Genomic DNA, 15,039 nt, shown 5'->3' on the forward strand with positions numbered 1-15,039 from the left:
TGGGTTCGGGTAGAAAGGCAGCGGAGTTGGGGCTTGCACCACGAACTTGATGTCATACATCCTCTGGCAGCCAATGAGCGTTCACTACTTGTGCTCTTCTGTGAACATCATAGCCAATGCGAGCATTAAATGTGATTGTAGTGAGTTATTTGTTGAATTTTTATTCCATATGTTTGCGTGTTGTCGTGGCTGGCGAAAAATTCTCCATAAAAAAGCGAGGATATAATTATAGGATAACGCCTTATTCAAGCGTGGACAGGGCAGCTCTTATGCTGTTGCCGGACGAGGAATCTTTAACACTGCCTCTACTTTATCAGGTAATGGACGCGACCTTTCCGTTGAAATTCGGGTCCAAAAATGTCACTTCCAGTCGTCCGAACACACATTTTGACACGTTCAGGACGATACCATGCGCACTCAGGCGCTCGAAGACCTATGCCAGGTGTTGCTGGTGCAATTCCGGAGTGTCAGAGTAGATGGGAAAGTCATCAAGGTAAGCAAAACACTAAGACATGCCATGTAGGGCGGAGTCAATAAACCTTTGCCACATTTGGGCTGTATTACAGAGGACAAAGGATAAAGAGGCTCTCAAACAGACCTTAAGGCGTGATTATTGCTGTCTTTGGCATGTCTTCCTCCGTTACCGGAATCTGTGTGTACGCTTTGGCGCAGTCAAGGACGCTAAACACACGTTTTCCACTCAGAGCATGATTATAATCTTCGACATGAGAAACCGGGTATCGGACGGGAACGATGCGAGCATTCAGGTAATCGCCACACGGTTTCCATGCGCAGTTCTTCTTAGGGACGGGATACAGCGGGGATGACCAGGGACCACTACATGGACGCATAAGCGTAGCATCAATCTCGGCTTTGGCGATAGCGTGTCTGTCTAGAGCTAAGCGTCTAGGTACACACGAAACCGAAAGCGCCTGCTGTGGTATTGATATAAAGAACGATGCCATGACAATCCTGATCAGGGGCCCCCGGGGGCCTTGTGAGTGCAGGAAACTGGTCGAGCAGTCTGGCACACTCGTCTGATGTTCGTCTTGATGAGTTTGACATCGCAGCTGGCCTCATGGCGTCGGTAAGTGGTCGCTGACAACCCGGTGACTCCGCATCGGAGACAGGTGTCGGCGATGTCAGGCAGCAGGTGTTGGTGGTGGTGCAGGTCCGCACCAATAATTGGTTCTGCGACGTCTGCTACGATTAATTTACAGATATCGCGCGGCGTACTTTGTACCATTAATCAGAAAGTCTGAATTATTCGCTGTTGACCGCTTGAAGGTTCTCGGCGGGCGATATTTGTGCATCCTACCCCTCGGCAGAATTTTCAGATCGGAGACGATGTCTATCAAAAATTTACGGCCCAACTTGCGGTCTGTTAAGAACAGGCGGGTAGAGGCGCAGGTAGGCGCGTCGATTTCTGCTTGCTGTTTGGTATTTCCGTACTCGCAGGGTAAATTACATTTTTGGGCTTCATCTACATCTACATCTACATGATTACTCTGCAATTCACATTTAAGTGCTTGGCAGAGGGTTCATCGAACCACAATCATACTATCTCTCTACCATTCCACTCCCGAACAGCGCGTGGGAAAAACGAACACCTAAACCTTTCTGTTCGAGCTCTGATTTCTTTTATTTCATTTTGATGATCATTCCTACCTATGTAGGTTGGGCTAAACAAAATGTTTTCGCATTCAGAAGAGAAAGTTGGTGAATGAAATTTCGTAAATAGATCTCGTCGCGACGAATTACGTCTTTGCTTTAATGACTTCCATCCCAACTCGCGTATCATATCTGCCACACTCTCTCCCTTATTACGTGATAATACAAAACGAGCTGCCCTTTTTTGCACCCTTTCGATGTCCTCCGTCAATCCCACCTGGTAAGGATCCCACACCGTGCAGCAATATTCTAACAGAGGACGAACGAGTGTAGTGTAAGCTGTCTCTTTAGTGGACTTGTTGCATCTGCTAAGTGTCCTGCCAATGAAACGCAACCTTTGGCTCGCCATCCCCACAATATTATCTATGTGGTCTTTCCAACTGAAGTTGTTCGTAATTTTAACACCCAGGTACTTAGTTGAATTGACAGCCTTGAGAATTTATCGAGTAATCGAATTCCAACGGATTTCTTTTGGAACTCATGTGGGTCACCTCGTTATTTAGCGTCAACTGCCACCTGCCACACCATACAGCAATCTTTTCTAAATCGCTTTGCAACTGATACTACTCTTCGGATGACCTTACTAGACAGTAAATTACAGCATCATCTGCGAACAACCTAAGAGAACTGCTCAGATTGTCACAGAGGTCATTTATATAGATCAGGAACGGCAGAGGTCCCAGGACGCTTCCCTGGGGACACCTGATATCACTTCAGTTTTACTCGATGATTTTCCGTCTATTACTACGAACTGCGAACTTCCTGACAGGAAATCACGAATCCAGTCGTCTTTATAACCATCTTATCTCAAATAACATACTGTCAAAGTCACAGTTTGGATTTCTAAAAGGTTCTGATATTGAGAAGGCTATCTTCACTTACAGTGAAAATGTGCTTAATTCATTAGACAAAAAATTGCAGGCAACTGGTATATTTTGTGATCTATCAAAGGCATTTGACTGTGTAAATCACAATATCCTTTTAAGTAAACTAGGATATTATAGTGTAACAGGAAATGCTGCAAAATGGTTCAAATCTTATATCTCTGGCAGGAAACAAAGGGTGTTATTAGGAAAGAGCTTGATACATGTCTATCAGGCATCATCCAACTGGGAACTAATTACATGTGGGGTCCCACAAGGTTCCATTTTGGGGCCCTTACTTTTTCTTGTGTATATCAATGACCTTTCATCAGTAACATTACCAGATGCCAAGTTTGTTTTGTTTGCCGATGATACAAACATTGCAATAAATAGCAAATCAAGTGTAGTCTTAGAAAGATCAGCCAATAAAATATTTGTGGACATTAATCACTGGTTCCTAGCCAATTCTTTGTCACTAAACTTTGAAAAAACACACTACATGCAGTTCAGAACTTGTAAGGGGTGTCCCAAGAGTATATGTCTAACATATGATGACAAGAAGATAGAAGAAGTGGACAGTGTTAAATTCTTGGGATTACAGCTTGATAATAAATTCAATTGGGAGGAGCACACCACAGAACTGCTGAAGCGTCTTAACAAATCTCTGTTTGCAATGCGAATTTTGTCAGACGTAGGGGATATAAAAATGAAAAAGCTAGCATACTATGCTTACTTTCATTCCATAATGTCATATGGGATTATTTTTTGGGGTAATTCATCAAGCCAAGCTAAAGTTTTCCGGGCACAAAAACGTGCAGTAAGAATTATATGTGGTGTGAACTCAAGAACATCCTGCAGAAGCCTGTTTAGGGAACTAGGGATACTAACTACAGCTTCCCAGTATATTTATTCCTTAATGAAATTTGTCATTAAAAATATATCACTTTTTCAAACCAACAGCTCAATTCATGGAATCAATACTAGAAATAAGAATAATCTTCACAAGAATTTACAGTCACTTAGTCTTGTACAAAAAGGTGTGCATTATTCAGGAACACACATTTTCAATAACTTGCCAGCAGCCATAAAAAGCTTAACAACCAATGAAATTCAGTTTAAGAGAAGCCTAAAGGATTTATTGGTGGCCAACTCCTTCTACTCCATTGATGAATTTCTTAGTAAAACCAACTGATTTGTATATAAGTACAACATAACTTCTGCACAATTTCAGTGCAGTGATGTGTTCATTGAAAATTTGTGTGTGTGTGTAAGTATAATCTGACTTCTGCACCATTTCAGTGCAGTAATGTGTTCATTGTAAATAAGTATTACAGTAGTTGTATTACATGTTTATTACCTTATAAATAAATAAAAAACGTTTTTTATTTTAAATTCAGTGCATTAGTATTTGTAAAATGACTCTTAGTGTTCATTAAAAATGACGATCATTCCACTTGGGACCTGTGGAATGGTACATTAGCTTATTTGTTTTAGTTGTAAATATTTGTCATGTATTGTTGTTTTTCTGACATGTTCCACATCCAGGAGGACCTCCTCACTACGGATCAATTGGAATGAAAGTAAATCTAATCTAATCTAAACAACTGAGACGATACCCCTTAGGCCCGCAGCTTGATTAGAGGTCGCTTGTGAGGAACGGTGTCAAAACCTTTCCAGAAATCTAGAAATACGTCTCCTAAACGCCGATGATGCCAACGCATGTCGTGCATTGGCGTGTCATCCTGATGTGGAGTATTGCGCGCAAAGGGGCTGTGCGATAACGGTCGGCAATCGTCCTTTGCACCGCGATCGACGAGAAGCTCGCTCAATAGTTTTGTCAAGGCTTCAACTTTGTTACATAAGCCGTTATTCAGTTGTTGCTCCAGTGCCCTTACCTTCTGGGATAGTGTATCGAAGTCGCGTCGCACATCTACTGAGGTACTCACACTGATTACCGCCGAGTCAGTATCGGAGGCAGACAAGATAGCGTATGGATACGGTTGGCTAGGGCAGCTACGTTATCCAAGGAGACATCCGTCTGCGTCGCTATTATGGCTTTGACTTGCGCCGGCAGTTTGCTGCTCCACAAGATATGCAACAATGCTTCGGGAACTGTATTCGCATTCACAGTACTTCGCAGGTAGCGTAAGTACTGCGAACTCTTTTCATATTCGACGCCTCAGTGCTTGAGTACTTGGCGTACTCTATCCTCTTATGAAGCAGATACGCGGCGTATGAGCTCAGTTCGCAATTTGACATACACTCCTGGAAATAGAAAAAAGAACACATTGACACCGGTGTGTGAGACCCACCATACTTGCTCCGGACACTGCGAGAGAGCTGTACAAGCAATGATCACACGCACGGCACAGCGGACACACCAGGAACCGCGGTGTTGGCCGTCGAATGGCGCTAGCTGCGCAGCATTTGTGCATCGCTGCCGTCAGTGTCAGCCAGTTTTCCGTGGCATACGGAGCTCCATCGCAGTCTTTAACACTGGTAGCATGCCGCGACAGCGTGGACGTGAACCGTATGTGCAGTTGACGGACTTTGAGCGAGGGCGTGTAGTGGGCATGCGGGAGGCCGGGTGGACGTACCGCCGAATTGCTCAACATGTGGGGCGTGAGGTCTCCACAGTACATCGATGTTGTCGCCAGTGGTCGGCGGAAGGTGCACGTGCCCGTCGACCTGGGACCGGACCGCAGCGACGCACGGATGACGCCAAGGCTGTAGGATCCTACGCAGTGCCGTAGGGGACCGCACCGCCACTTCCCAGCAAATTAGGGACACTGTTGCTCCTGGGGTATCGGCGAGGACCATTCGCAACCGTCTCCATGAAGCTGGGCTACGGTCCCGCACACCGTTAGGCCGTCTTCCGCTCACGCCCCAACATCGTGCAGCCCGCCTCCAGTGGTGTCGCGACAGGCGTGAATGGAGGGACGAATGGAGACGTGTCGTCTTCAGCGATGAGAGTCGCTTCTGCCTTGGTGCCAATGATGGTCGTATGCGTGTTTGGCGCCGTGCAGGTGAGCGCCACAATCAGGACTCCATACGACCGAGGCACACAGGGCCAACACCCGGCATCATGGTGTGGGGAGCGATCTCCTACACTGACCGTACACCACTGGTAATCGTCGAGGGACACTGAATAGTGCACGGTACATCCAAACCGTCATCGAACCCATCGTTCTACCATTCCTAGACCGGCAAGGGAACTTGCTGTTCCAACAGGACAATGCACGTCCGCATGTATCCCGTGCCACCCAACGTGCTCTAGAAGGTGTAAGTCAACTACCCTGGCCAGCAAGATCTCCGGATCTGTCCCCCATTGAGCATGTTTGGGACTGCATGAAGCGTCGTCTCATGCGGTCTGCACGTCCAGCACGAACGCTGGTCCAACTGAGGCATCAGGTGGAAATGGCATGGCAAGCTGTTCCACAGGACTACATCCAGCATCTCTGCGATCGTCTCCATGGGAGAATAGCAGCCTGCATTGCTGCGAAAGGTGGATATATACTGTACTAGTGCCGACATTGTGCATGCTCTGTTGCCTGTGTCTATGTGCCTGTGGTTCTGTCAGTGTGATCATGTGATGTATCTGACCCCAGGAATGTGTCAATAAAGTTTCGCCTTCCTGGGACAATGAATACACGGTGTTCTTATTTCAATTTCCAGGAGTGTATGTAACAGCCTGTGGCGGGGATTTAATGATGTCTGGGACTTCCGCTGCAATTGACTCACTACGAGTGCAAACTTCATGGAAACTGTGTTTACTCCAGAGCATTGGAAGTTTGCCTCCACTAGCACGAACTGCAAGGTGGAACTCGTTGGCCAGAAGGGCAATAGTCTCGCGGCATGTCTCGAAATATTAAGGGCATCATCCCTCACTTTCACACGGCCGGGAAATATTCTTCATTGTTATCATACTCCTTTGAATACGATCACGTCAAGGTCATCCCTGTGCGCAAGTCAGCCACAAACTAAATGCATGTTACGTGTGAGTGCGATAAGAGGAAAGAGCGCTGGCAACTTATTTCGTTGCAGCAGTTTTTACTCCCATCTACACTAGAAACAATGGCGTAAAGGGAAGAAGAACATTTATTGTCGAGAACTAATACATTAATGATTTATCGTCAAGTCCGATAACAAGAGAGTAATAGGCTACAATATAAATCACAGTATTTCACCGCGACACTCTATTCGGTATGGAACAAACGCGCGGACAGCGGGGCGGCAAATGTCCGAACCTCTCTGACTGACATGACACTGGTGATAACTTTAGATGCTAACATACTTATACTATGGACATAAAAATTGTGTTTTATGAAACTATAACCTAATTAATTGTATTTCGGTGGATAAATGGTATTTTTGGATTATGTTGTCACATGAGAAATGTGTATATGAAGAGAGTAATAGCAAAACAACTATGAATACCCATGGATAAAAAATCCTCACAACACAAATAGTTTGTGATTTTTGTTAATTAACCTATATCCTAACACAATTATGATGCTGCAGATGACAGGCTATCCAGTCAACATAAAGGAATGTTCTACAAACAACAAAAAGCTGTTGGCTTAATTGTAATCGCCATTGTTATGTTTCACATATCTGAAACTATTTTATATACTACCGGTGTACTGGAAAATATTTGGATGAAGAAACCGAAAAAACCAGGGTAACCCATTTGCATAATGTATTAAATATTGTTTGCTGATACTGTATCCAAACACTGAATTTAGGCCTTGAGAATTCATATGTCCAACAGAAAAGTCGAGTCCAACAAACAGGCAAAAAAAAAAAAAAATATAGAAATCGGTCAAACTAAAACAGGAACATTGGAACACCAATAATATTGGATAAAACATTAAGAGATTTTACTCAAAATTTGTTATCATAAATCAGGTGTATGTGCTATAGATGCTGACGCTCTAAGAGATACTGGCGTCATCTGAATACAACAAAGTCAATTCAGATTGCATTCGAAGGAGAGGACTGTTCGAGAACACAGCTGTTGGTCATCAAAATGGCACAGATTTTTTTTTTTAAAATGATACATCAATGAAAGTAATTGTAATCTATTTTTCACTTTAGTATTTTAATTTTTCCCTTTATTACGAGGGCTATCCACAAAGTACATTACGTTTTGGAATTAAAAATAAATAAAGTATTGGAATTTTTTAAATTATATACAGATGAAAGCCACACTTAAATACTACTTTTCTACATAGTTGCCATTTAAATTAAGGCACTTATCGTAGCGATGGACGAGCTTGGATATTCCTTCGTCGTAAAATTCGGCCGCCTGCGCCTTCAACCACGTGGTTACCTCTTCTTGAAGCTGTGCGTCGTCATCAAAACGCTGCATAGCCAACCACTTCTTCATTGTTGGGAATAAGTGGTAAGCCGCTCGGTGCCAGGTCGGGACTGTACGGCGGATGAGGAAACAACTCCCACTTAAAAGATTCGAGAACTTCACAAGTGGTATTTGCCGAGTGGGCCCGGGCGTTGTCGTGAATCAGCAAGATCTTTGAGCCCAACTTTCCCCTTGCGCTTGTTTTGTATTGCTCTTCTGAGGTTGTGCAGAGTTTGGCAATACCTTTGAGAGTTTATTGTAGTGCCTCTTTCCAGGAAATCCACAAAAATCACACCTTTTCTGTCCCAAAAGACAGTCATTACGTGGTTGAAGGCGCAGGCGGCCGAATTTTACGACGAAGGAATTTCCAAGCTCGTCCATCGCTACGATAAGTGCCTTAATTTAAATGGCAACTATGTAGAAAAGTAGTATTTAAGTGTGGTTTTCATCTGTATATAATAAAAAAATTTCCAATACTTTATTTATTTTTAATTCCAAAACGTAATGTACTTTGTGGATAGCCCTCGTAGTTTGTTGTGGGCATCTTGTTCGTAGGAGGAATGATGCATTGTCCTGGTTGGCCCAGCCTTGTTAGACCCAGAGAAACGCAGCTGAGCTTTTCTTGGAATGGAAAATATGATACGTCCACTCAAAATTACTGTCAATACATATGCCCAGGATATTAGAAGTTATCACACTCATCAAGTCTTGACAATTACATTTATGGTTAACCTATTCCCTGCAATTTTTTGTTCACATGAAAATGATTGCACTTGTTATGTCTGCATTTATACAGAGTCAATTTGCACCAAACCATTTTAGAATGTCTCCAAGAATTATTTATAATAGCCTCAAAATTGTTTTTGACTGGTTTGATAACCATACAATCATGTCATCAATGTAATGTGTTAACTGGTTCCCAAAACTAGCACAGACTGGACGAGTGTTAATAAAGGTGACGAACAGGAAGGGATGAAGCACAGAGCCCTGTGGGACTCCATAATTGACATCGTTCCACTTGCATATACAGCTTTCCATTTCTGACATTCAACAAAAATTTCTGCTTTCTGTTATTTAGATAGAATTTAATTCTACATAACCCACAAAACTCAGATTTCCTTGAAATAATCTGATGTGTGACGTCAAAAGTTTCAGACAGATCACCAAGGGTTCCAGTATGCAACATTATTCTTCTAATTATTTCTAAGGTTTGGTTGGTAAATGAGAATATGCCATATTCAGTTGATATACCACGCTGGAAATCAAATTAGATTTTGTTCAGTGAGTTGTGTATTCTTAAGTGGTCAAAAAATGGTTCAAATGGCTCTGAGTACTATGGGACTCAACTGCTGTGGTCATGAGTCCCCTAGAACTTAGAACTACTTAAACCTAACTAACCTAAGGACATCACACACATCCATGCCCGAGGCAGGATTCGAACCTGCGACCGTAGCGGTCGTGCGGTTCCAGACTGTAGCGCCTTTAACCACTCGGCCACTCCGTCCGGCCTTAAGTGGTCAACTGACCTTCAGTGAACAAGTTGTCAGAAGCATATTAGAACGGAAACTGAATGATAACTAGTTGCTTCCATTTTATCACTGTTTTTACAACACGTTTTAACGGTGGCATACTTAAGTCCACGTTTTTGCGATTCATTAAAAGCATACCAAAGTTTCCCACTTAGAAGATGATAAAACTGTCTAAGAATTTTGACAGGTCTGTCATCAATGTCAGTGGAGTTTTTAGTTCTTATTTCTCTTATTTCCCGTCAATTTCATTTACAGTGACACCAGTGACATTTGAAACTGTACATGACATCTGAGGGACACGTTCTTTAAAACAGCGCCAAGGCCTCATCAATAGAGCTACTACACCCAGTTTGGGATGCCGTTAAAAATGTCTTCTACTTCTTCAGTTTTATTAAAAATGATACCATTGTGTTTCACTACGCTGAAGTTACTCTGGTCTGAATTTTCTACTGTCTTCTTATTGTACACCATATTTTGTAGGTCTTCATGATAAGTGGTTGATAAAAAATATGAAATTATATAATTATTCACAAAAGATATAAGTGTTTATATCGTCTCATAATAGTGAGATGTCATGTTTTACTGTAGATGATGTTTAGTTATGCTTCACTGTTATATAGTAGTACTCTAGATGTGTTCTGCATACTCTTATTATCGATGTGGGAGGCCCTACATTCCTGTACTGTATACGACATAGCAATCAGTCGCCCAGTGCAAATAAATTTTTGAGTCGTAGCTAGACCAGTTGGTTCCATTAACATTTAACCCATCTTGCGTGTATGCTTTCTCTTTCGCAGTATCAACTGTAGCAATTACATTTAAATATAGACGATATGCAGTATCTGGAAATGAAATCCAGTATTAACTAGTTGCAGAATACAGTATTCTTATTTGTGAGACACAGGAGATATAATCATACGAGCGGTACAAACTAGTATATTCGTCGTGAAATATTTATCATTACTTTCAAATGTTACATTTCACTGTAAATAAAATGTGTTCTCTTTTCGCCATCGTTATTTTGTAGTAGCGAACGTCTTTGTTATTTACCTGCATCAGTTGAAGGTCCAGTACAAACTATCTAGAAGGCAGTGACATAGGTGAGAAAATGGCAGTCATAAGGGAGACTAGGTTTAATGGAACAGTTCCTACATTATCGTTAAATAGCCCATCGAAGTCTACAGAAGCCGAAGATGTTGATCCAAGGCACGACGAGCTTCACAACATTCAAAGTATGATTCGTCTGACCCGCGAAAATATCGACGCACTCAACGCAAAATTCGCAGGTTTTCAGCATCCTCCGTCAATGTATCTGACAGAGTACCAAGAATTGACCAGCAAACTTTACGAGTTCCAAGCAAAAGAACACGAATTAATCGAACAACTTAGTAATGGACGTGAAAGCCCGCAGGATATAAGTGAACGTAGTGGTTTCAGTAACAATAACAGTGGTTGTGGTGGTGACAGTTCTCCAAAACTAGTACCAAGATCTCCTCTTAAGTCAGTGGTGCGTGCCCATCTACCTAATCAGCAGAGAACAACAGTGCAAGTGAGACCAGGCCAAACTCTTAGGGAAGCATTGGCGAAAGCGTTAAAACTACGTAAGCTCACTCCCGAAATGTGCGTAGTGTACAGAGGTCAAAGTAAGATTTCCATTCCATGGGAGGCAGACATATCCTCATTGGAGGGCGAAGAAATCACCGTTGAAATTCTAGACAGGTTTTCAATTACGACAAGTATATCTCACAATTTTGTAAGGAAAACGTTTTTTTCTCTGGCATTTTGTGAGTGTTGTACACGCTTGCTGTTCCAAGGATTTTACTGCAGGACTTGTGGTTACCGCTTTCATCAGCGATGCGCTACTGGTGTTCCAGCATTGTGTCAACAGGTGCGCATGCAGGACACGTACTACCGCATCTTACTAGCCCAGAATCCTGTGACATCTGCTGGCATTTTGCAGACTTCATCAGATTTTGGTTCTTCGCATGTGTCAACACACTCCCAACGCCAGTCAGTGCCTCGTCGTCACCCTCCAGCATTGGGTGCTCGAGAGAGATCCAGCTCAGCCCCCAACGTTTGTTACAACCTTGTGGGTCATGGTGTGGAAGGTCCATTGCTGGATGAGTTTGCAGGTCGTGTGGCACGGTCGGCAGTGGGTATTCACCAGGGCCTCGGAGGCACCAGTGGACAAGGTGCTACATGCAGTCCTGGTGGCAGTCCAACAAAGCCATCCCACAGCCAGAGTGCCCAGGCTTCTCCAACAAATACTCTTCGACCATGGAGACCACGTGCACGTTCTGCCGACGAGAGTGGTAACAAGGTGAGACCTCCACGAGAATCAATAGAGGATTGGGAGATTCCTGCGGACGAGATTCTCATTGGTCCTCGGATTGGTTCGGGTTCCTTTGGAACTGTATACAAGGGACATTGGCATGGTCCAGTTGCTGTGAAGACACTCAATGTGAAAGATCCCACACCTACACAACTACAGGCTTTCAAGAACGAGGTGGCTGTCCTGCGGAAGACTCGACATGTAAACATCCTACTTTTTATGGGTTGTGTGAGCAAGCCACAGCTGGCAATAGTTACCCAGTGGTGTGAAGGTTCCAGTTTGTACAAACATTTACATGTGATAGAAACAAAGTTTGAGTTATTGACTCTTATTGAAATTGGGAGGCAAACTGCGCAGGGTATGGACTACCTCCATGCAAAAAACATTATACACAGAGACTTGAAGAGCAACAATATATTCCTTCATGATGATCTCACAGTTAAAATAGGTGATTTTGGACTGGCCACCGTCAAAACAAGGTGGTCTGGATCACAACAGTTCCAACAGCCCTCAGGTTCTATTTTGTGGATGGCACCTGAAGTTATCAGAATGCAAGAAGATAGCCCTTATAGTTTCCAGTCTGATGTCTATGCCTTTGGTATTGTGCTGTATGAACTGTTGGCTGGTCAGTTGCCATACTCTAACATAAATAACAAAGATCAAATTTTGTTCATGGTTGGTAGGGGCTATTTGCGACCTGATCTCAATAACTTGCGATCTGATACTCCTAAAGCACTTCGTAGGCTTACAGAGGACTGTATCAAATTGAACAGGGATGAACGTCCTCTATTTAGACAGATTCTTGCTTCATTAGAAAGTGCTCTTCAGTCATTACCAAAAATACACAGATCAGCATCAGAACCTACCCTGAACCGTACTCAGCTTCAGTCAGATGACTTTTTGTATATGTGTGCCTCTCCTAAGACCCCGATCAATTCTCAATTTGGAGCTTTTCCATTTTCTGTTGGTGGTATCATTTAATTGTCTTTGACTGTAGTAAATTTCTTTTCCTTTTTCCCCTTTACTATTTTTTTTTTTTATTTTTTTTTATTTTTTTTTTTTTTTTTTTAACTTTTCTCGATTGCTGTGTAGAACAACATAGCTTTCCATACTAAAATAACGTAAATCATTTGAATATGACTGTGGAATTATTTTTCACAATTGTCTTCAACAGTAGAATGTTCAGAGTAGAATTTAGCAATTGTGCCTGCACAGTACTTGCATATATGCAATCTTCCTCATCTGCCAAAGAATTGTGATAAACGAATAGATCTTTTGAATAATTCCTAAAAAACCAGTGCCATTCTAATCTCTCAGTATTTATGCCAGCAAGTTGGACTTATAAAGCTAGGATTTTTCTTGTCAAATACCTAGTATGTAGTAGTGTGCATGAATTCTTTACTCTTCTTCAGTGCTATTTCATTGCTTGCTAGCTACATTTTCTCAAAGCACTAGTTAAGACATTTCTGTATGAATGTATTTAAGGAGGTAAAAATGCAGTATAGCCCATCCAAGGGCAAGTACTTTGAAAAGTTAAATTGCATGCATAATTATATTTATTATTCATAAATAAGACAAAAATTATTTACTGAAAATTAAAATGTGGGACGAGAAGGGACATCTTAATCTGTTCGGCGGATTGTAGTGTGTTAATAGATGAAATTGTGTACAACTATCTTTATTCATAAATCCTTTCATTCTCTCACTGCTGAACTGAGAGATAAAAATGCAGAAAATGGCATTGAGTCTTAGTAAATATGAAGACTGTTGTTTATTGGTCATCTGAAGTGCTCCCTCAGGCTCAGAGGTAGTTATAATTGCAGAAAATACCAATAGTGTGTGTGTCACTTGTGTCCATCACACTACTGGGGGCCCATTATCTTCCCACATTTTTAATGATCACATTCTTGAGTTGCATTATTTGATTTATGTGACAATGGTGTAAAATACTGCTACACTGAGAGTTCATAATAGATTAGAACAGATAGCTGGTCTCTTGTTTGACAGCTTATAAGTGAATGCCAGATACAGGATATGAAATGAAAACAGGACACATTTTTCTCATAACTCTCCCTTTAGGAATTTATATGATGGGATTAATAAAGAGCCAGTGCTATCATTTGCATTGGCAGCATGTGTGTTCCAGCATAGACCTAATGTTCATAAGATTATGCGGATTATAAAGAAATATATTTATAAGGAACAAAGGAATTTCACTGTAACTGTATCTATTTTGAGATATCTTACACTGTTCAGTTCTGCAGAGGAATTTCTCTGTAGTCTGTTGTATATGTGAAAGAGTTATTTATTTATAGTGTAAGTGATATTTGCAGTAAATGTTATGATATAGAATTTATCTTTTTTTTCTGTCAAAGCATTCATTTAGCAGGTTCATCCACAAATGAGCCTTCAACTTTTTTTAAATGATCATTTAGGTTGTTTCATTTTCTCATCTGTAAATATCACAGGTTATTGGAGTTTCCTATTACTTGGATAGTGTCTTCTTTTATGATGTCCTGTAATCTTTCTAAACAAGTGCTGAATAATATGGTAAAACACATAAATGGAAACTTTTTCTGCCCTTGACACACTTTGCAACAACAGAAAAATATGGATTAGCTGAAAGCAAGTGTACCATACAGTTGCAAAACATATTCAGTTTAGGCCAAATATACAGAAAACAGAGAAGGGAAAAGGAGGCTAAGTCACACATCAAGTGCTAAATTGCACTTATGGTTCCCTCTCACATTTACCAGTTAAGAAAATGTATGCCACATTTGAAGACTTAGATGTTTATCTGCTGAACTTAACTCGGTGATGGATTATTCATTTTAAGCAGCCTGGCTCATTTTTAACTGCAATTGTGTTTCATGCTCTTGTATTTCCGTCAGTTGTGCTGAATTTTTGATTGAATGCTAATATTAAATATTCTGGTTGTTTGTAACTATTTCATTATATGAACTAGGATGTTTTCACAGTAGCTTAAACGACTATGAGCACATTATAAAAAAGTCTTCAATGTGAACTGGATTGACTGACAGTTCCAAATGTCATTTATTTGAGACAGTGTATTGATACTTTTTTTGTCTTTCGCAAGATATGTTGCGTATAGAGGTAATTTTATTTTTTCCATTGTAATTGCTTATCAGTGAAGTTTAGATCCCTGTGTATGATTTTGAGCACTCAGTGTGTAGTAAAATGCAAATGTAGATTGCACCTTCAGCAGGCTCTGAAACTAATGTTACAGGACTGTGTAATTCTTAGATAGCTAATTTATGCAATTGG

The 15,039-nt window shown here is 41.5% G+C and overlaps 1 protein-coding gene across 1 annotated transcript; it reads left to right on the forward strand.

Annotated features, from left to right (window-relative positions):
• Positions 1–10,527: 10,527 nt before the first annotated feature.
• Positions 10,528–12,766, forward strand: LOC124550903 (raf homolog serine/threonine-protein kinase Raf). The gene has a single exon (XM_047125688.1). The coding sequence runs from the start codon at positions 10,531–10,533 to the stop codon at positions 12,733–12,735; it is 2,205 nt and encodes a 734-aa protein (XP_046981644.1). The 5' UTR covers positions 10,528–10,530; the 3' UTR covers positions 12,736–12,766.
• Positions 12,767–15,039: the final 2,273 nt, after the last annotated feature.

The sequence above is a fragment of the Schistocerca americana genome, chromosome 1 (genome assembly GCF_021461395.2).
Source record: "Schistocerca americana isolate TAMUIC-IGC-003095 chromosome 1, iqSchAmer2.1, whole genome shotgun sequence".
NCBI classification, from domain to species: Eukaryota; Metazoa; Arthropoda; class Insecta; order Orthoptera; family Acrididae; genus Schistocerca; species Schistocerca americana.

What these genes read in the sequence shown, in the direction of transcription:
- LOC124550903 (XM_047125688.1), top strand. Translation starts at nt 10,531, where the DNA reads ATGGCAGTCATAAGGGAGACTAGGTTTAATGGAACAGTTCCTACATTA.